The sequence below is a fragment of the Numida meleagris genome, chromosome 9, assembly GCF_002078875.1.
Source record: "Numida meleagris isolate 19003 breed g44 Domestic line chromosome 9, NumMel1.0, whole genome shotgun sequence".
In the NCBI taxonomy this organism is placed as follows: Eukaryota; Metazoa; Chordata; class Aves; order Galliformes; family Numididae; genus Numida; species Numida meleagris.
Window position 1 is genome coordinate 17,863,668 of NC_034417.1, and position 22,246 is coordinate 17,885,913.

At 46.9% G+C, this 22,246-nt stretch overlaps 1 protein-coding gene and 1 non-coding gene across 2 annotated transcripts; one reads left to right on the forward strand and one right to left on the reverse strand.

Annotated features, from left to right (window-relative positions):
- Positions 5,940 to 6,011, reverse strand: TRNAQ-CUG. The gene has a single exon. It is a non-coding gene; the product is annotated as a tRNA-Gln (tRNA).
- RAB11A (RAB11A, member RAS oncogene family) lies at positions 6,237 to 21,377 on the forward strand. Its single transcript, XM_021407932.1, has 5 exons — positions 6,237 to 6,394; positions 13,387 to 13,582; positions 14,502 to 14,695; positions 15,656 to 15,736; positions 20,968 to 21,377. The coding sequence occupies exons 1-5, from the start codon at positions 6,355 to 6,357 to the stop codon at positions 21,105 to 21,107; spliced, it is 651 nt and encodes a 216-aa protein (XP_021263607.1). The 5' UTR covers positions 6,237 to 6,354; the 3' UTR covers positions 21,108 to 21,377.

The window sequence follows — 22,246 nt, forward strand, 5'->3', positions numbered from 1 at the left end:
AACAGATAGCAAGAAAGTGAGGTGGGAATGCAGCACATGGCACAGGACAGATGCTCAGCACTTCCCGTGATGCGCGCTGCCTGATGGCAAGGAATCCTGATGGGCCAAGGACACGAGGCTGTTGTTCCCCTCTGATTTCCCCTTGCAGCCTATGATTAAGCTGCTGCTGACAGTTGGCTGGTGCCTATTTGCAAGGCAATCACTGTGGGCAGTCTTTCTGTAAAGGAGATTAAACTCATTGTTTGAGAACATCTTTGTCTCTGGCATTTTTTGAATGGAAAACAAACCCGATTTTCTCCTCACACACCTCATGTAGATTTGGAGTAAATTGAAGATGTGGAACCACTCTGAGCCTGGAGTGAATGAGAGAGGAATTTGCAAATATGGCAAGCAACGGTTGGCAGACAGTAAGCCTATGGGGTTTACACAGCCAGAGTGTGATCTGTGCTTCAGTGACAAGTCTGAGAAAATCAGCTTGTAGTCATCCCTCACCGATGCACTGCAAATACTTATTTCTGAGGACTGAAAGAGATGCAGTGAGTGATGCTTTCTATACAGCTACAGAGATGACTGCTTCAGAGAAGTTAAGATTGCTATGCTGAGGCTTGGTGCAAACACCGGATCTCAGGGCGGCTGAGGGAAGTCCCATACAGCACCACTTGGTACGCTGCGTGTGCTCCAGGTTGCTCAGTGGAGAAACAGCCACGCAGCTTTACAATGCGCTCCGCCCCAAGTATTTTGGGGATGAGAAAACTATCCTTTGGCTGCCTTACAGCTTGCTTTTCTTGGTATATATTTGCCGTGCCCTCCGTGCTGGAAGTGCCAGGACACCTCGTGAGCGGGTGCTGTGCTGGCTTTCGCAGCCAGGCGCGAGCGCTGGCAGGCAGCAGGAGCCCATCAGGGGCTGGAACGGTGACCAGGAATGTCAAAATTGCAGCCTGTGCGGAGCAGCTCTGATTAAGGACACATTTTGCCATCACCTTTAAGGTCAGCGCTGGGCTCACTTTAGCAATCCTATAAATAGCAGCCCAAGGTTGATTTAGGAGAGGCTCGGATGGATCTTGGTTAGCATTCCCAGGAGAGAAAGGCAGATTCTTTTCCTATTTCTTTGCAGCCTATAACCTTGAGCTGGTCTCTGTGGGAAACATCGGCGGCATTTGCCAAAAGAGCTGCTGCCGTGAGCCAGATGACCTGCTGTCACACAACCCCGACGTGTGTGTTTCTTCAACCTGGAAACCCAGACCTAATTCCACTACAGACACAAACTAATTTCTCACTGGCGAAATCAGGACAAAAAAAAATAAATAAATAGACATATAGCCAGATAAATAAATAAATAAAAGTTGAGCCTAATTACTTGTAAACAGTAGGACACCTAGTGGATTTATAGGGAATATCTTTGGGATTCTGTGCAACGTTTTGTCATTTTTTTTCTTGGCAAAATCAGCTATGTATGTATTTATGGAGGAATCATTGAAATATCCAGACTTCTATATAATAAATTAATCTATGTTGCTGTTACAGTCTTCAGTTTGCTCACAGAACTTATTGCACTCTATGAAAAAACAATGAGCATTGTGTGAATGACTTGAAAAAATATAATTATGGGGAACTGGACGGTTCCCAAGGCACGGGAACAGGAGGAAGGGTATTTTGCCAGATCAAAGCCATCCCAGTTGTTCCATCTGACAGCTCTCTAATGATCTCAATGAGCAAAGTTTTAGAGCCGCAGCCTGGCTCCTTGGGTAATTGCAGAGCTTCACAACAAGCATTGCCATGCTGAGCACAGCCAGCCTGCTCTGCTGGTTGTTTCAGCAGTGAATGGACCAGCCACAGATGTCAAGCTGCCTCCTTCCTTCTCCAGGGCTGACCGTCTGAATCAAAATTAGAAAATGATGGGCAATGTGATGATGACTTTGTGTTTATCTGGTAGTGATGCTCCTGCTAAATAGATCATCAGCAAGTACATTTTGGCCTTAGATAAGAAATAAAATCCTGTGCAGGTCTAGTAAGAGTAAGATTTTGAAAACGTCTCAGAAATTATATCTTGGCCAGCAGTTATCCTGGAGCTGCCAGTACTGTCTTGCTAATTTGCCTCTGGAGACAACAGACATAGACTAGGAGATGTGTGCTGAGTCCAAAATGGATGCAGGAAACCGATGACTTCATTCTCACAGTCATCATAAGAAACACCAAGTCATCGAGTCTGCTGCATTCGATTTCTCTTCCCAAAGGCTGCAGGAGATATTCCTCCCCTTCTGCTTATTGTAATATCGGCCTAGCAAAAATGCCCCCAGAAGATATCTAATTTTTCTAGAGCTGCTTCATTCCCAGTCTTTTTTCAGTGCCATGCAGATCTCTGGAGAACAGCAAAACCAGGACGAGGTTTGACTCTGGATATGTCCATGTTTAGCGAGAGATCTTTTGTTATTCCAGCTCCAGGGATAGGAAAGAAAAAGGCTGATTTAGAGGAAATATTTTTGATTGGGTCCATTTCTTCTTATGTGAGCCGTACAACTAGAAAAAGAATAAGAGTATATGCTGGAATTCTAGTGAATTATCATCAGAAAAATTGACTCCATACATTTTTATTGCTACTTCACCTGCCATGGAATTACCTGAGAAATAGAACTCCTTGTACATCATAAACCCTTTAATTTGGTTGAGGGTTTTAAAAAGAGGGTTTTTTTTTTGTTATTATTTCTGTTGATCTGTTTTATACTTGAAGCTTCTTTTTTTTCTGACTGACATGGCAAGCTGAGGGTAGTGAGTGCTAAGAGTTCGCTTTCCTCTAATTTGGCAGCTGAATTGGAAAGCTTGAATTATCTTTGCATAATTGCAATGATTTGTGGCTTAGAAAATTGCAAAGTATTGATTGGATTTCCCCCTCAGGAAATATTTCTCCTCTGATAGAACAAAGTAGGTTGTGGGGGTTCGCTTTTGTCCTTCCTGCATTCTGCCCAGGGAAACTGGTGGCTCCTTCCATCTGGAAATGGGAATTTGGGTCAACAGCCCTTCAAGGACGAGCTGGAGTTACTGCTACTTCCACCTCCAGATCTTTCACTGCGCTCTACAAAGTGATGGACTTTGCAAACTGCACATGGGGAAGATGGAGACAGAGGAGCTGGGAGCACATTATGTCCGTTCTTGTTTGCTTCCACTTCCGTATCAAGTCCAACTGCAGAAAGACCTTGACTTTGTGGGAGCACTACAAGCACTGAATATAATGGTAAAATTTCCCTTGCTTTTATTCACCCAGGATTTCTCTCGGGGTCTGAGGAGCTGGTGACAGGCAAGAAGAGGGAGGATGAAGGGAGGGTGTGAGGAAGGCATCAGATGCACAATGCCTGGAGCTGAGCAGCTCTGAGCTAAGAGCCCAACCCACACTGGTACTGCTGAGGCAAGAGCTGCGGCCTTTTTGGCAGCTGCTCCATGAATTTCCAGAACAGAACCATAAATACACAGTTATAAGTATGACCTCTGCTTCTTTTCTTCACTAAATTGAACATCCAAGGGCCAGCTGAGTATCATTCCTTGTCTCTGCTCCAGTTGCTTGGAACGTGCTGCCTCCGCAAATGGTTGCATCCAAGCACAAACTAAAGAATTATGAGAGAGCATTAATTCAAGGTTTGCAATGAATTTAGTGCTCCCGCAAGGATGACACTAATGGCAATTAATGCAGCAGAAATGTCAGCGCTGAATGACTTTTCTCACATTAAAAGCTGTCAGTCCCAGAGCACACAGTCCTCTGTTATTTCAGGCCTGACCTCTGCCTTTTGGCCATGTTTCAGCAGTGCAGGAGGTGTCCCAGACCATTCCATAACTGCAGCAGCATGCTCTGGGAGGGGGCACAAGGAAGGAGCAGAGCAGCCAAAACTGTCTTCACTGACAGTGACATTTCCTGAGGGTTTGTGGAGTCTCATCCTCTGCTTGCCTAAACAGGAACAAAATTAACCCAGGACTGAACAGAATATAAAACTTAAGTCCTCATACACTGCTGTCAGCTGACTCCCGTCTAGATCTGTAGCTCCTTCTGCTGTTTCAGTTTTGCCTCTCAGCACCATGAAGAATGCGTTTAATCAAAACGATCAAATGCATTTAAACTGGCTTAGCTGGAAGCAACCCCTGCTGCTGCTCATATACATGGCAATCTGTGGGAATTTTTGTGTTACATGATGGGAAAAAATGCCTTTGCTTCTTAATGTCTCCTTGAAGTTCAGCAAGGGATTACAGTGCAGCAATGTAAGGATGGTGATTTTTGGCTCAGCCAGAAGAGATGTTGTCCTCACTTTGTGCCCCACTGTCTTACACAGGTGAGCTGGATCCAGCAGAGGAGCATCTGAAATTTAGCGCAAGAGGAAGTAACGCTTACACGTATGAAAAACATATGTAAAGGTTGTTCCCAAGCTACTAGCCGACAAATAAAACCCAAAACACGGAAACGAGAACAGCTCTTACAGAGGGATAACTAAAAATACTTAACCTGTGTTATTTTTAATTTTTTGAAACCATTAGCATTTCTGGGGTGTGAAACTAGGCTTGAGGAACATCATGTCAAAATTAACGTTTTTTTAATGACAAGGTTCAAAGGCGGACTGCAAATAGGATGCGAGATGGAAGCCTTAACAACACAGCTATAAATACACCCCAGCCCTGACACGTAGAGTATTCATTATTAATTTCAATGCACTACTCAGAGCAGTAGATCAGCTTCTGAAAGGGGCAGGAGAGAGAGCAGCACTTACAGACTCCACATCGTGGGTGTTTTGGGTTCATCAGCAGACAAAAAGGGTCAGTCCAGAGGCGCGGGGTGAGCCCAGACCCTGATGCTCCAGCCTACGTCGTCCAGTGTGCTGGCGGGAATTTAGTTCCACCCCATGTCCCTTTGTTATTAGCATTTTGTTTTCTTCTCTTAGAAGCTCTGAGGCAGCGGGAAGCATTTGTAAGCGGAAAGGATCAGGTTATGGTTCATTTTCCTCCCAGCAGACAGTCACTGATGCTGCAGGTGCCCGGGGGTTTCTCTTCTCACACAGAAATCATTGCACGGCCTCTGGCTGTCGAGGCAGCCAACATACTGAGAGCAGAGCAAGGCTTAAGGGCCCCGGTTTAAGCATCTGGGCACCAGGGCTACTTTTATGCTTTCAAGTTAGGCCTCCAGCCCTGGCGCAGGGGAAAGGAGAGGGCCCAGCACCTGAGGGCGGCAGCAGGGCCATGGCGGGTGAGGCCTGCGGTGCCCTGCTGCTGTTTGGGTACAAACCCTGAGGGCACAAATCCTCCTGGGGCTGCGCTCACCCGCTTCAGAGCTCTAAGTTCCCCTTTGGCAGGTCTCATTTCCCTCCAGATGACCTCAACTAAATGTAAATATATACACATCCACGTTTTTAGCTGCTTCTGCTTCCATACCCCTCATTCTGAGGGTAGCTTTTCTTTTTCCACACTCTCCTTTGACCCTCCTGCAGACAAATGCTCCAGTCTTTTCCCTTCCCCTCAGCATCAGGTCACTGTTTCAGCTTTGCACCTCTCCACGGTCCTAGAGGCCATTTTGTGCCTCATGAACTCAAATATCTCACTGCTATCTCCTGCAAGAGCAGAGCCGCCATGTTGAGCGCCTTTACAGAATCACACAGACCTGTAGGCTTGAAGACTGCTCATGTCGTGGGCAGATCTGTGGGACCTGGTGGGCTTCTCTATCACCCACCCCAGACTGAGTGGGGTCACATAGTGCTGAGACCTTCTCCCTGTGGGAGCAATCCCCTGTTTTGCACCATGGTGGGAGAAGGGTGCTCATACCTCACATGGAAAAAGATGCAGCCAAGAGAATACAAGAGGTATTAAACTGTGCACGCAAAGGAGAATCAGAGAGGAAGGGAGAAAGGAGTACTTTGGGCCATAGTTAGAACGTATAGGAAAAAAATATGGAAAAGAAAAACGAAAATTCTAGGTTCCACCGAGATTTGAACTCGGATCGCTGGATTCAGAGTCCAGAGTGCTAACCATTACACCATGGAACCGCGGTGACAGCACCCTCCTCCGGCCGCCTCTAGTCCTTACCCTGGAGCACGTCGCGCTCCCGCCACAGCTCGTCCCGGGGCTGTGACTGCTCGGTAGGACCAGCGGTGCCCGGGAGGACTCGGCTGTACCGGGCGGACCTCGCAGCCCGTCCCACCGGCGGCACCGTCCCCTTAAGTCCGGGCAGGGCGGGGCGGGCGGCCCGGAAGCAGCTCCGCGGCGCTGCCCCGGAAGGACCCGGCCGTGGGCGGGCAGAGTGCGGAAGCGTTGAGGCGGCTGCAGGGAGGGGTCCGGCTCCCGTTCCCGTCCCCGGCCCTGTCCTCGGCCTCCGCCGCGCCTCGCACCATGGGCAACCGCGACGACGAGTACGATTATCTCTTCAAAGGTAACGCCCGCGTTTCTGTGCTAACGGGGGGTCACCTTCGCGGGGGCGGCCCTCGGGGCCTCCTCAGGGCGGGCGAGGAGCGCGGCGCGGGCGGCGGGCCCCGGGCGGGCGGAGAGCAGCGGGCTTCCCCGGGCTCCGAGCGGGCGTCGCCGCGTCCCGCCGGGTGCTGGTGGAGCTGGGAGCCGGGGCCGAGCTGTCCGGCTGTCTCACGTCGGGGGATGATGCAGCTAATTTAATACCGCGGCGCGGGTTGCCTCCCGCCGCGATCTGAGTCGTTCTCCAGGGCCGGTGCCGGCCGTGCAGCGCGCAGCGGAACGCCGCTCCCGGCCCCAAGCTGCTGAGCCGCAGCGCTGAAGGCAGCGCCTGGGATCCGCGCCCGGCACCTGCGCCCGGCCGCCTTCTGGGAGCGCGCTGCGGTGCTGCTGCTTCGGTGCTGCTTGTGCAGCGAGGTTTAGAAATTGGGTCTTTCAAGGACCGTGGAAATAGTTGCCCATTGCAGGATTATATCGGGAAGTAGAACGTCAGATTTAGAATGTCGCTTGGTACGTTGTAATGATGAGAGACAGTGTGCAGGTTGTGGTGAAGCTTGGGTGTCTGGAAAGAAAACTGTTCTGTATCCTTAAGCTCCTGTAATAACGTCGAGGAATTACAGTTTCTGTTGTCTGTCTTGTCCAGATTCCATGTAGAAAACCTTGACCTGTAGATCAGTCACTTGTACTGCTCAAGATGAAGCCAGGAAGCATTCAGAAGTGCCTGTTTTCCGGGCTGGCAGCAGAGGCCTTGCTGACCGCCAGCGCCGCCGCATCAACAATTTGTTTCAAAGTCTTAGGCGTATAGGTTGTCAAAAGCATATAGTTACATATACTGACAGAATTGTGTAAATAAATTTCTAATTAATGCTTTAACAGTAGTGGGAGTATCAGTGCCGCGGAGCTTCTTGGGAGAGGTGTTGCCTTTCCTTAAACCTGCTTCCTTGTAAAATTGCAAAATAATACAGTTGGGATTCGTTTGTGTGGGGAAAAAAAAAATCAAGGCTAAGTTAATTGATTGCCTTTCCTAAGGCTTCTCCCGTTAGACTCATGTATAGAAGCTGCTGCAGTGCAGGCAGTGCTAGGAAAAGGGTCTTGTGGAGGTGAGTGATTCAGGTCTTCTGAAGTTAAAGCAGATCACAGGAAATCCATGCAGAGTCACATAGCTGGGATTAATGTGGCAGCTGAAACAACACACCCAGAAATGCAGAGTAACAAACATTGTGGGAACAGTTATAGGGACCTGGAGGAGGTGGTGTTGCCAAGCAGTCACCGCTCTGGAATGATCCTGGAATTACTGAGTAAATTACTGAGTAATTCTCTGAAATCACTGTCTTCTTACCAGGCACTGCCCCAAAAGGCAAATAGTAAAAGTCCTTGGAAGAGGAAATGAGAACCTGGGAATCGTTCTGCTGGCGTGTGAACCTGAGACATGAGTCCCCAGGGGACTGCAGGAACATGTGGGCAGCGCAGGTGCACCAGTTTTGAAAGGAATATTGCAGAACTAAAAAGATGCAGAAGGACATGAAAATAATCAGTAGAGTGCCCCATATTGAAGTGATGCTTCACTTTATCAAAATTAAAAACAACGAGCAGTGTCGGCAAATAGGGAAAGAATATCTATTGTTTGTCATAATGCCTCTGAATATTTCTAATGCTGCTTTTATTGAGCAGAGGTCTAAAACAAAAGGACATAAAGTCTCTCAGTCTGTATGTGAACTTTGGAGTGGTTCGTTGCTGTAGATGATAAGAACGCATGGGTTTGAAAGACTGCAAAAAACTCACAGAGGAAGAACATGCATTGGGCATCTCGGTGTGCTGGGTACGGTGTTGTGTCTGGGGGCACTGCTGCTTGAAGATGGGAGGGCTTGCCTCGCAGAGGTTGGCCTGTTTGTTCTGTTACACCGTGCTTCTCAGACAGCCCTTCTCGACGTCAGACTGATCTGTCAGGACACAGACAGACAGTTCTTCAGGGCTCATGGACTTGAAGGGACATTGTCAGTTGCTGGGACTAACTTCAGGTTTTGACATGCTGTAAAAGAGTCCAGGTGTATTCTCTAGTCTAGCTGTCTCTTACTGCTCTTGAATTAAACTGCTGCTAGTGTGTTTATGTGAGGCTTCTGTTCTTGTCCTGTCAGCCACTGACAGCAGCTCCATGGCAAAATCCGGGCGCTGGTGCTGGCAGGGGTGATAGCAGCCACCTGTGCTGCTGCAGTCTAACCCCTGGAGCTGTCACACTGCCCCTTGCCTGGCTCCACTGCACAGCACTTCAGCATGTGCTCAAGCCTAATAGGTCTGCCTTAAAACAAGCCAGTTTCTGGTAACTTCTTCGTGTCCAGCTATGTGTGTCTGTTTGTCCTTCCATGCTAAACCAGCTGCTTTCATTGAGAGAGCAGTGCCTGCTGCTCGCAGCACCATGCTTCAGGAAACCCAAGGTCTGTGAAGCCTGCTTTGTAGAATTCGTGCTCCAATTTTAACGGGAAGAAAAAATAAGTGTTGACATGAGGCTTAAGTTATTGAGTAACATCCTTACTGAAGTGCAGTAACTTTTAACTCTTTTTGATTAATGTATTTACAGTCAGTGAGTAGATACCAAAACAACCCTCACTTCTGGAATACGTCTTCTGTGTTTTTCAGGGACAAAGCTCAGGAGGATTAGGTTTGTACTCTGACCATCTGGAACTTTGGATTTGAGGTCAGCCTTCTTGTTTCCGAATGCAGACCTGGCCTGCAGTGATATTCGGCTGATTGGTGGAAAAACTCCTGTTTCAGCTATCTGCTTCCTAGTTTGCGTCATGTTTATTACTGCAGCTTTTTCCTTTGCTGAAGGAAACTGAATCTGAACGGAGCTGTTGTTTTGGAGTTCAGACAATGCATTTTTTTCTTGTGTTTTCATTATAGAAGTCTGTAGGGAAAAGCAGTTGCATGGCAGGTGCTATTTTTTACAGTGGTAACAAACCCTGTGCCTTCCACTTCTCTTAGATGCGGAGGCACTTTTGGGCTGTAACAAACCTTCCTGCTTATCCATTACACTGCACTTGTTTTGGGCAATGTGTAGTAAGTGCAGGTAATAGATGACCCCTACCCTACGGTGCCTTTGAAGCACATGATGCTTCTCTTTGAGGCAGAAATGGATGAATAAAGCAGAAGGCACAGGTGAGGGGGAGACTGATGTAAGATACGATTGCGTTTGGTTTGTCACCAGCTGGCTAGAAGATGCTGAATCAGGACATCTAATCCACATTTCCTTTAAACCCCAATTTAAGCGGGCTGGAAGAGGGGTTCAGCAGGGTCTCGTGGGTGTCATGAAATACGTTCAGGCTCTTTGTTTATCTGCCTCTTAATAGCGGAGCTTGGTGCAGACAGAAGTGTTTTCAGACACGGTAATCCCTGACATGTTTGAAATTGTGTAATATGCCACTTGTGTAATAACCTTACTGCAGCCAGAAGAAGCTAGCAGTGCTGGACTTACTATTTTCAACCTGATTAGGTTGTCAATAGTGTGTTTTATGAGCTGGTTGAAGTTCTTAGAAAATACTTTAATTAAATTAGGGGTTTAACAGAAATAAAAATTGAGTGAGAGCTGGAATGTTCTTGAAAGATTAATACATCTCTAAATGGCTTTTCAAGCAAGGAAATTGAATTCTTATTTTGGTCTTCTACAGACATAAAACTGGAATTACAGAATGAAATTCTTACAGTTGCATGGACTTCCTCGTTCTTTCTGTCTGCCAAATACTTTGTGTTAAACTGTTGCAGTGCTAAGTGCTTTAGCTAGTTAAATGCATCCTTTTAAAAAGCTCCTGCTTGCACATACTGAGCTGCCACATCATGGAAGCAGCTACAGGGAGCTGCCTGTCTGTAGTCAGCTGGGGCAGGGGATCCCTTCTGCTGCCTCTTGGGTTGTTCTCAGTCTGTGCCAACAGTGGTGCAAAGAAGGTTATGATGGAGGTTTAAGGCTGAACTTGTTTAAATGTTTCCCTAAACTTCAGTCCTTCCAGTGCCGATGGAGTTGCGGAATTCGCTGGCTGTGCGAAGATGAGTGGTACAGAAGATCTTGCAGCACTGCTCTCTGTCTTCTTGCGTGATGATGAGGATGGCAGCTCTCTGAATGGAGCAGGATTTGGAATGCAAGGCTGGGGGATTTGCGGGAATTCGGTGAAGTAAAAGCTGACGGATAGAAAGTTTGGGCAGCTCGCTCTGATCGCAGGCAGACAGAGCCACCAAGGTGGTGTGGTCGGGAACGGATCATTCCAGCACAGGGCATTTCTAGTAGAGATAGCAAGACTGAAATCCTTGTGTATGTGAGATCTCACCTAGAATGATGCATGTAGTCGTACTCACTGCTTGGAAGAGAAATGAAGAACTTGTAGGGAAGATGTTTGGGGAAATGCACCATCTGTTTATAAGGAAATGTTTGAGAAGTCGGCTTCTTTAGGTGGTAGAACAAGGCTGAGAAGATGGGGTTGCTTTCTGTAAATACATGAAACAGCATAAACACCACCGGGAGAAGAAACTAATAAGCTAATGGGGCAGTGCTGGCACACGAGCACCACTACCAGCTGACCGCTAATTTCTTCTGAAAATTAGAAGGCAATTTCTAACCATTAAGAGTGAGTTTCTGGAAGAGAAGCCCAGTAGAAGTGTGTGTGCAGGAACAATTAGCTTTGACGTGGAATTAGATACCATCATTTCCCTCTCAAACTGTTTGCCTGTGATGGAGTTGAACTCAGGCATTCAGGGTCATTCCTGCTAAGAATGTAATATATGGGAACGCTGTGTAGCATGAAATAGCAAACTGAGGTGGTTTGATAAGGAAAGCAAAATGAAAATTAATGAAATAATCTGGGTGACTGTTTAAAGCTGTTTCAGTTCATCACTGCATTCAAAGAATGATAGCTCAGGCTGGTGGCAGTGCAGAAAGTGTCAGGTACCCCCAACAGTGCAAGCTGTTCCCGTGGCCCTGCTTAGCGCAGGCTGCAGTGGCCCAATTAAGTAGGGGAAATAGCTGGCTTCAAGGAGGAAAGTAAAATATTTCCCCTTTTAATTGAGCCTGGCAATGGAGAGCGCTCAGACATAAGCAGTGTGGCACTGAGACAAGGTGAGGAAAAAACCTGGCAGGGGGAACTGTCCAAACTGTGCTTGGGAATCTGCACTGAACAACAGAAATGTTTGTGAGGGTAGTGGGCAACAGGTGTGGGATACAGCCTCTGGGGAAAACAAAGGGATGTGCGTGGACTGCTTTCCTCATCTGGAGAAGTTTTCAGCCCTGTGTCCCAGTGAATAGAAGCATGATGTCATCTAAAACTGTGGCCTAAACCTGCTGAAAGAGTACTGAAGATCTTATTTGCCAATGGAAGAGGAAACCTGCGGCAATTTGCCTGGTGGTGATGATGTAATGAGGTGCCCTGACCTCTGCACTAACTTTATTACCCTTTGACATCCTCTGTGCCAGAGACGTTGCTCAGCTGTGTCAGGGCAGCTGACACCGAACCCTGCTGACCTGTCATGTGGGAAAACAGATCCTGTTTGCATTCAGTATACGTGCATGCCACCCGCTTGCACCGTGGGTCTTCCTAAGAGAAGTGTTGAAGCTGCTCTTTGCCTTCTGCAGCTTCGGAAGCTTGGCAGGCTGCTCGCTCAGTCAGGAGGGGGCTGCAATGTGTTGATGAAATATTCTCTGTAAGGCTACGTGAAGCTAGTGCTGCTGCAATTTTCGTTTTGTGCAGAGAATTTAGTAGATGCTTCTCAGCTCTTACAGTCAGGGAAAACCCCATTTGTCAGAATTGGGCATTACGTAAATAGGAGATAGTGTCCAGAAGTGTGCTGTGTGATGCAGCAAAAGGTGGGAGGCTTAGTGCTGCTAGACTGTCTCGCTCCTGAGCTCAGTGGACTCGTTCCTCTGTTGTACCACACAGCATATTATCAGCGTTGCAACATCTTAAACCTGAAATGATGTTTATTACCGTGCAAACGCTTGCTTTTTTTTCCCCAGAACAAGTAGAGCCACACTGTTTTCTTTGTCACCCATGACTCTCCTGCTTATACTGGCTTTGATGTGCAGCCTTTCCTCTCAAGGATCTAATTCATCCTCTTCCTCCTCCCTTTCCTTCTGTTATCCGTTCTTCTGATGGGGGCAGAGGAGCATCCCAAGGGGCTGCCATGTGGTGTGACTCAGGTGGGCTTGCATTTGACCCAGCAGCTGAACTTCTACGCTGCACCTTGGCAGCCAGTTCCCTGGGCACTGGTGCGGCAGCGAGGCCGGCTGGGCAGGGCAGCGGGTGGTGCGTGTAGTCCTGAGCCACAGCCATACCCCAGAGCAGCGCTTTGGAGCAGCGCTGGGCTCTGAGCCTCAGCAGCAGTGAGCGACTGCTGAGGTGCGTGCTGTGCCCGGGCAGCCTTTCAAGCTGTCTGTCGGGGTGACTGTGGTCTTGTGTGATTTGGTTCTTTTCTGTATGTTCCGATTTTTTTTTTTTTTTTTTCTGTGCTAGTGGGGAACTTCCTTTCTGCAAAGGTGTGAGGGGTGTAGAGTGAAGGCAGCCTGCTGCCTGCCCTGCGCGCTGGAATTCTGCTTCGGCAAAACACTTGTGTGGTGTGAGGTTTTTCATTTGGTTTAGTTTTAGCATTGTCACAAGGGTGTGAAATCCAAACTGTCTCTGACTTTTGCACTTTGCCGTGTATGTTTTTCCCGGAGGAGGAACGTGATTCAATGTAAAGCAAAGGGGGACTGAAATGTAACAGCTAAAAACCAAGCCTGAAGTCTGTTTGAAATGCTGGTGAATGTGACAGCCCTGGTCCTCTGGAAATCTCGAGACTTGGACAAGAGACCCCTGACAAGAGGGGTGGTTGTGCTATTCTTTTCCTTTGTGTTTTATTATGGAAAACAAATGTATTCGTTGCAGATGATTGTCAGTAGCTGATCTACATCTGGGATCTGATTCCAATGTCATTTCTGTCTTGTAGTTGTCCTTATTGGAGACTCTGGAGTAGGCAAGAGTAACCTCCTGTCTCGATTCACTCGCAATGAGTTTAACTTGGAAAGCAAAAGCACCATTGGAGTAGAATTTGCAACAAGAAGCATTCAAGTTGATGGGAAGACAATAAAGGCTCAGATATGGGACACAGCAGGGCAGGAACGATACCGAGCTATAACATCAGCGTAAGTGGTAGCCTGTATGGCTAGAGAGAAGCTTTTGCTGAGGAGGGTGAACTTGGGGCCCTTCTGATTCCACAAACTGCAAATGGGATGGTTTTATTTTCTCTCTATATATCCACGTATAATATGGGAGAGGGAAGCTTGAATATTATTCTGTCCTGAAGCTTGACACCGTATGAATGGATTTACTTCTCAGTGCTCTCATAGTATGTAACTGGAGGCGTTTCTGGGCTGTGAGAGACTCATTTAAATGCAAGCCATTGATGAAATAATAGCTGTAATGATGGAGGTTTTATCAGTGGTAACCTACGACCAGAACGCCTGCTGTATCAGTAGGGAAGCACGGCTCACTTGGTTTGTTTGTGTAACTGAAAAAACTGCACAGCAAAAGCTAGATTTGAGTAAAGCTGGAGGTAATTGTGGGGTGGGAAAACACAACCTCTTTCTTTTTGTACGTGTAACTGTGCCTCTCCCTGGTCTGAGGGGAATCCAATTGGGGTATTTCATAAAGAGAACAGATCAGGTTGCTTTTTTTTTTTTTTATGATCCTGTGAGTCATTATAAAGTCTTCCTGCTGCTCTGGGCTGTGCCTGTACTGCACCCATAGTGGTGGGTGTGGAGCCTTTCAGGAGTGGGTCAGAGGCTGAGGGTGACAGTAACTCCCCATAGACAACAGTGCTTCATCTTTGAGGTGCAGAGTGACTCACCAGCCCCTGAGCTGCCCTGGCTGCTCTTGTGGTCACATGGATTAACCCTGGTCTGGATGCTGTATTTCAGCTGCTTCAAGTCCCATGTATTATGCTTTGGATTATTATTTTTAATGTGTGTGTCTTTGCAGTAATGGGAAATAGCTATTACTCAGTAGCTTGTCACTTTCGATCATGTTTCTTGCTGGTTCTCTGACACATCTCTTCACCCACAGGTACTATCGAGGTGCTGTAGGGGCATTGCTGGTGTATGACATCGCTAAGCACCTCACTTACGAGAACGTGGAGAGGTGGTTGAAAGAGCTGAGAGACCATGCAGACAGCAATATTGTAATCATGCTTGTGGGAAACAAGAGTGACTTGCGCCACCTGAGAGCAGTCCCTACAGACGAGGCCAGAGCTTTTGCAGGTTGGTGAGCTTGAAATAATTTCCTAATGCGAACTGTCTGGACTCTGCCTGCCTGATGTGAAATGCATGAGTGTACAGGGAGGAGGGAAAAGACTCAGTGCCACGTACTGCTGTATGCCTTCCTTCGTTCAGTTAAAAATGAAGCTCTATAGAACCTGCATGCTGATATACTCTCAAGAATCAGCCAGAGGCACCTGAAGACAATTTTAAACCAGATTTAGTTCCATGCCTGTGCATTGCTTTTCTTGCAGGAGCTGTGCTGGTGGGTTTAGGTTTGAGTTTCTTACATGGTGGCAGATTTGCATCTGTGAAATACCTTATCTGTATCAGCTGATCTGGAGCCTGGAACAGATGCCAGTATCTGAACAGACTTGTGTTAGCCACCTTTCTGACTCTTACTACGTAATTGAGATATTATTCTAGTTTATATATATCTTGCCTTGTTTTAGGACAAATTTCTTTAATTCTGGAGAGAAGCTGGGTTTTGTTCTTTAAGGCTTGCTGTAGCTGCTTGTGCAGGGTTTCTGGCCAGTGAGGATATCTGCCTGCAGGTAAAGGACTACAGTTCCCTGATAAGGCTGGCTCTGTTAGGTGAGCTGCCACGACATGTTGGGAGGTGGAAAAACTTGACAAGGTTAAAAGAACGTCCAGGAAGTTTCCTTGCACATTTCTTGAAAGTGCAACAAATCCTCACTTTCAGTGATGCTCGATGTGCCCCCAGGTAACACAGCACTGGCCTGATCCCTGTGTCTGATGATGACTGTAAATTATGTTGCTGCTATTAGCTGGCCTTGCTTTCAGAAGGGAAAGGAGAAAACCCTACAACTTTTAATGCTTTTTCTTAGCACTAATGCATCTATCTCATCAGCATCACCATGCATGTTGTCTGGTACAGAAGTTCTTCTGGATGGGAGATAAATGTTTTACACCCCTCTAATTATAGTATTTCTGTCCATGCAGAGAAGAATGGTTTGTCATTTATCGAGACATCTGCTTTAGACTCTACAAATGTGGAAGCAGCTTTCCAGACTATTCTGACAGGTGAGTCATCTAGTACTTTGTGTTTGGAGGAGGAAAGGCAGAACGTTGCTCTGATATGCAGTAAATAGGCATTTATTTGCCTACAAAGTGTGTAAAATTTTAGCAGTTTAATCATTCTTCACAGCTGTAATATTCAGATGACGCTTTTGAAGTGTCGCAGTTGATAGGGCAGCTTTGGACTCAGGAATGAGTCTTACTCACTTTGCTCTGCCCCGGGTTTCCAGTCAGCCTGGTTTCTGTGCTTCACTTTCCCGTTTGTGGAACAGGGAGCGGCTGTGTGAGAGAACTGTCTCATGCCCACCTCGAGACAAAATAGCTATTGTTTTTCAAGGGAGAAGGCAATCTAGTGTGCTTCCTTCATTAATGGTGAGCGTAACAGTTGCCAAGAGAGAAGTGCTGAAAGAATCGAGCAGTACTGGTAGTCTGAGACTCAGTGACTCCTGAGTGCAGGGTAGTTGCTGTCAGTGCATGTAATTGTCCTGGCTGGACTTCTGGCCTTTGTAGCACGTGATAGCAGTGGGTGCTGCAGTTCTTATGCTCTGTGGATGAAGTACTTTTTGTTTAAACCCTTTGTCTGGTAGGTGTAACTTCTCACATCTGTGACATTGGCAACTAGTTAGATTTGAATTTTTTTCCTTTTTTGCTAGTAGTCGATACTTTCTTTTGAGAAGTCATCATAAAGGACATGTTAGCCATATTGGAACATGCAGCAGAGGAGGTAGCTAGGAAATTATTACTATAATAAATATAAATTCTGGAGCATTTTGTTGTTTGAAATGTGTTATGAATACCCTTGCAGTGGGAGGTGGGGAGAGAGAGAGAGAGATCTAGCTGCCCTCAGCCTCCTCTTGGACCACTCTGTGCCATAGCAGTGATGGCTGAAGAAGTGGGAAGTTTGCTGCATGCCCTGGGCTGCTGCCTTATTTCTGCAGAGCTGTGTGACGCCCAGATACAATATTCTGCTGTTGCCGTGAGGAAGCAGTTCACCTGTTGGGCACACGCCAGGCTGTTTCCTTCTCTCCCTCCTTGCATGCTTCCAACAGCACTTTTTATTCCAGAAGTTATTTTGGATTCTAATTAGTGGAGGTTTGATTTCTCTGGTTTCATTTCTCTGTGGAGCGCAGTCTGTAATGGGAGAACAAGTGATTAAGATTAGCCCTCAGTGGTCTCTGACAGATTGTTGGGGCTGTTGCTTTCTCACAAACGTCAGGCTCCCTGCGTGTTGCTGTGACAGTGTTCTGGGTAAAGAACTCTTGGGCATGCGGACAGAATCCTTGTTGAGGAAGGGCTGGTTCAGCTGTGCTGGAAGAAACACTTCTGCTGATTAGTGGGCACGTGGCTCGCTCCAGACATCGACTCCTGTTTCAGGGAGATAAAGATGAAGTAAATAATGCCTTAGCAGCAGGTTGCCTCCATCTCTGCTGTAACTGGCATGCAAAGGATGAATGTTCTGCCAATAAACTTCTTGATAACACTTCACAGCTGGCTATTTGTGTTAATGATTTGCTTTGAAGGAAAGAGGCGAGCAGTCATCTGAGGAATGTGGTTTTCAGAGTGACCCTGCGGAATCCTGGATAGTCTGTATATATGTGGCTAGGTTGCCTCCAAGGGTAATGTTAGAGGGAGGAACACTTGCTGTCACTTGAAGAAGAAAGTTGGTAAAGCCAAGCAGCTTTACCACAGGCTGTGTGTGGAGGAGGCTGACAGAAAGGGCAGGGCATGCTGCTGCACCAGCTCTGCTAGTGTTTTCCATGCTGGGAAGAGTACTGCAAAGACATCCCAGGCTGCTCTCAGTGCCTCTCAGCCACTTAAATCTTTCCTGGACAGGGGATGTCTTGACTGAGATCTGGACCAAAACTCCTTTCTTTCTTAGTCCTACTGAAGGTGATCTGGTTTGGACAGTGATGGAAACTCCTAAGAGTACTTTCAGTTGGAGTCATACCAGGTCGATGTGAAGCTTGGTCATACCTAGATTCTCAGATGAAGCCACCTTGAATAGATGGCTCTGGATGTAGGAAATATGAATCCATTATAGTTAGCACAGTCTAAGTGAGTGTGTGGTCTGCTGTTGTTACAGGAGGTAGCAGAGGAAGAAAGCTTTCCTTTTGTCTTGCCGTATTACGGATTTGCTGGGGGGGGGGGGGGTAGGAATTAAATCTTAAATCTAGTAGGCTTCCTCTCCTGCTGTCTATACCAGATGAGTTTGGGGACCTTTTCCTTCTGTGGCTTAGGGTAACAGCCCCTGTCCAAGCTCCTGTTGTAAGATGTCTAGACTTCAAGGGCTAATTCTTGTGTACGCAAAGCTGCTTTGTATTGTTTGGCAAATATGAGAGGCTGGTGTTTTAATCCTATCCCCCGTGAGCATTCACAGCAGGATAAAGCATCCTTAAAGTAAACTGGAGTCAGCCTCTGCGCCCTGCCTCATTCAGTGCCGTCTCGGTTCCTGTACTGCATTCTTCTGTGGTTTCATCTCTAAGGAATCCCATCTCCAAGGAAACAACATCACAGAGTACTGACATTAAGAGCATTTCGTAAGAATGTAAGAGGGATTTCCTCTTTTTGTTAATTCCATACACCTGAAAGTGAATGAAATGCTAGCCCTGTTTGAGCAGACAAGGACTGGGCAAACAGCAGTCGTTTTTTTTCCCCAGCTCTTATAGCACAAGGCCTGTCTAACATAGTTACCAATTACGCAGTGAAGCATTCTGCTGAATGTGCTCTTAATAAGGTCTCATTCAGTTACTGAGCAGCGCATAGTGTGTAGTGTCTTCATTTAAAAAGCACACGTCTTCATTAGCCAGGCATTCCTCAGTACAGACCATTTTCAGCGTAGGCTTTGCGCCTGGGCCTTTTGCCGCAGGAAGAGCAGGTTTAAGCTGTTCCCACCTCCCCTATCACACCAACACAACTATGTGCGGTGAAGGAGTGCAACTGTGATGTAGAGCAAAGCAGTTTTTAACCATTTAGGCTTTGATCTAGAGCAGTATCCTGTGTCTGCACAAAGGTTTGCACAGCAGAGGAGGGAGAAGTGGCAGCGAGCAGCACAAGCGTGGAGCTGCTGCAAGTTGACTCGAGCAGCACTGCTGCTAGATGTTCTAGCAGGGCAGAGAGCGAGGATCAGCTGGAAATGCATTCCCCACACCCAGAAGAGAAAGACCCTCTATCAGCAAAAAAAATCAGCACTGTTATTTTTAAGGCTTTGGTAAACAGCCCTGAAGATCTTTGAGTGCTTTAAGATGAGGGTGTTATGAGGAGGACATGGCTTATAGGGGTAGGGGTGGAGGAAGTGTGTGGCAGCTCGTGTTAGAGACCAGTATGAACTTGTTCAGGAAGCTCCATGGAAAACTGAGAATTGCTGCTCCAGATCTGCTCATATGTTCAGAAGCAGAGAACTTGTCCGAGGAACACAGCGCAGATCTCTTCCAGTTGTGCTCCCTGCACCTCAGCACACATGCCCTGTGCTGAGCATTGCTAACTGGCCTGCCACGGGGCAAAGCTGATCTTTATCTACAGATCCCCATGTGGGCTTGCAGGTGGCTTTAAAGATCTGTTGTTTTACATTTTCCTCAAACTTGTGAAGTTGTTCGTGTGTCATGGAAACAACAGTGAACTTAACAAACGGTGAAATCAGAAAATCCTGCTTTGTGTCTACGGTTTGTTTGGCTGCATCAGTGACCTGATCTTAACTGAATGCATGCACTGCTTTCCAAGCAGTCTATCTCTACCTGAGTCTGAGCCCTCATTTTAGAACCCCAACAAGCAGATTCTCTCACAGTGCAGCTTGCAAAGGCTAAAATTCCTTCTGCAGACAACAGACACAGCACAGTATCTGTGCGAAATGACCACCTGGTCAGCAGTTACATGGATGTGTGCAGCCCTGCTCTTACTCTTCCTGGGCAGCACTCAGCCTGTGTTTGTGTTGGCAGCTTAAATCAATGCGAGCTTGTTGCATCAAGGGCAAGGTTTGCAGGCCTTGCTTATCAGGAACCCTTTTTAGCTCCTCAATGCCATTGGCTCTCGTTGTCATAAAAGCAGGCACATAGCTGTGTGACCAGCCCTTGGCAGCAAACAGGACTTCCCTACATGAGGTTACTCAGTTTCCAGTACTGAAATGATGTCAGGATGTGCACTATGCAGCAGCTCATTAAAATTCTGAACAAAGGCTACTCAGTAATAACAGATCTCTAGTGGGAAAGATGCGTCTTGGTCTGGGGTCAGACAAGGTGCTTGGACCATCGTTATCCAGAGACTTTAGACCTACAAAAGAATTTGAACCTTTGAGTTTCACCCAAGCTGTTTGCGAGCAGCGTTCTGCTCTGCTCTGCAGACGCCCTCTTCTTGTGTGACCTGAGCTTCTCTGGAGTGCCCCAGCAGGCCGAGCTGCAGCATGCAAATAGTGCAGGCAGCGGAGCCCCGGCAGCGGGCTGATGGCAGGCAGTGCTGTGCTCGGTACCAGCACGCTGTTCTGTTGTGTAAAGCAGATGTGGTGTTGTCATTTCAGGGCAGGCTTTTGGCTGAAGCTGGAACACTTTTAATTATTTTGTTAATGAGGCTTAGCGGGTGTTTTTCTTTATTTTTTTTTTTTTAACTTCAGTGGTTTAGAACTTGAATTTGCAAGTGAGTTCCCAATGTTCTATTCTTGGTGTCCTTTATTTCCTTCCTGGGTGAAGTGCTACACGTCATGCTTCTCTATGCAGCTGAAGGGAGTGGCCTCGTACCTGCTCTCCATTTATGTACAGCACGTACATTGGCCACAGACAAATCCCAGGAGCCTGGCAGAGCTTTCAATGCAGGCACACACCTGGCGGTGTGGTAGGAAAGGCAGAGGAGCTTAACCTGTGCTCTCCAATTTCTACTGGGATGTCTCTGTCTGTGGTCAGTGTTCTCTGCAGTCCTGAAGCTGATCTGCACTAACACAGTGTTCTCAGAGCCTTGACAATTGGAAGGAATTGATGGCATCCGTGGTGGACTCTGCACCTTTACTAAGAATCGGGAACTATTTTTTTTTATTGCTTCTCGTAAAGCAGTTGTGAAAGAACTAATTTGTTTTGCAAAGATGGTTTGTATGTTAATTTATAAATACAGAAGACATCGCATTTGAACTTCTTGTGAAAGCTGCCGTGCTTCAGAAGTACAGGAAATCTTTGCTTTGTGCAATTCTTGCCTTCCCCAGATGCTCGCTTGCTGATGTTTTGCATGCACGTAACACTGGGCTCTTTCTCATCTTCCAGAGATCTATCGTATTGTTTCCCAGAAGCAAATGTCCGACAGACGCGAGAATGATATGTCTCCAAGCAACAACGTGGTTCCCATTCATGTCCCTCCAACCACTGAAAACAAACCAAAGATGCAGTGCTGTCAGAATATATAAGGAGTGTTCATTCTTTCCTAAAAGGCTGTGTATATTCCCCAGGTCCAAGATTTAAATATATTTGTAATTCTTGTGGTTACTTTCTTGTGTTCAGTTACTGCTTATTCCTTCTGAATTTCTCCATGTCTTAAACACTTTGATTTCTGTGTTTATAATCTATTGCTTCTACGTGGCTGCAGTATTTTCCCAACGCTGACTTGTCGGTTTTGGTTCAGTAAATTGTTTGGAGCTGAACCGATCTCTTTGCAGCGTGATGCCCGCTAGTCAGAACACAGACACATTTAGTGAACACTCGAAGATGTAATTCTGCTCCTTGCAAAACAATTATTGTCGGGTTAACTAGGAAAATATCTCTGGGCAGGATCATCTGTCTTTGTCTTAAGGTGTTGTATACTGCATCTAAAGCTTGATGGAACTCCCGTTGCTCTGAAGTGCAATTTTAATGTAAAGTTAAATGTCTTTGGCTACATCTTCAGACTGTCAAGAGGAGATCTTGCTATAGAATATTCAGGGGGAGGCGGGGGGAAGAGAACTTCTCACCAACAAGCAGCAGGGTTCTCGCTACCTGTGAAGGAGCTTTTGTGGTTTGGCACCTGCTGCGGGGGGGCTGCGGTGCAGGCAGGGCTGCTGGGGGCACTGGTGGGACTCACGTGAGCTGCCTCGTGAAGGAGGGAGAAGCAGTGTGTGTGTGTGTGTGTGTGTGTGTGTCACCGAGGGTCACGGGGACGTGCAGCCTGCTTCTGTGCTGCCTGAGGCTCGGCCTCCACAGTGCCAGTGCTATCAGGGCTTGAGGATGCCTTTTTTCTTTCATGATCCACAGACTTGAAGGACATTGTCACATACTGCCTATCACTTCTATCCGTACATGCCACATATATTAAGATATTCAGATGCTCAAGTTGATCAGTCGGTAACTGCTACAACCTGGTCTTAGTTCTCAGTTCTGTCTCATCCAGTGTTTTTAAATGATTCCAGTGGTTTGGTACATGTTCTGTAACAAAAAAAACATCTGGAGTAGTTATTGGATGCATTCATTCAGTGATTGTCACTCAGCACAAATCATCTGTTCAAGTAGCTAGTTCAGGGATACATGAACTGTGCCTTCTGTCGCTGCACTCCGAAACCACTGCGTATCGTAC

Bases quoted from the DNA above. Each gene is read 5' to 3' on its own strand.
- RAB11A (XM_021407932.1), top strand. From the start codon at position 6,355: ATGGGCAACCGCGACGACGAGTACGATTATCTCTTCAAAG. The intron at 6,395-13,386 runs GTAACGCCCGCG...TCTGTCTTGTAG, and splicing joins GTACGATTATCTCTTCAAAG to TTGTCCTTATTGGAGACTCT. The intron at 14,696-15,655 runs GTTGGTGAGCTT...CTGTCCATGCAG, and splicing joins CGAGGCCAGAGCTTTTGCAG to AGAAGAATGGTTTGTCATTT.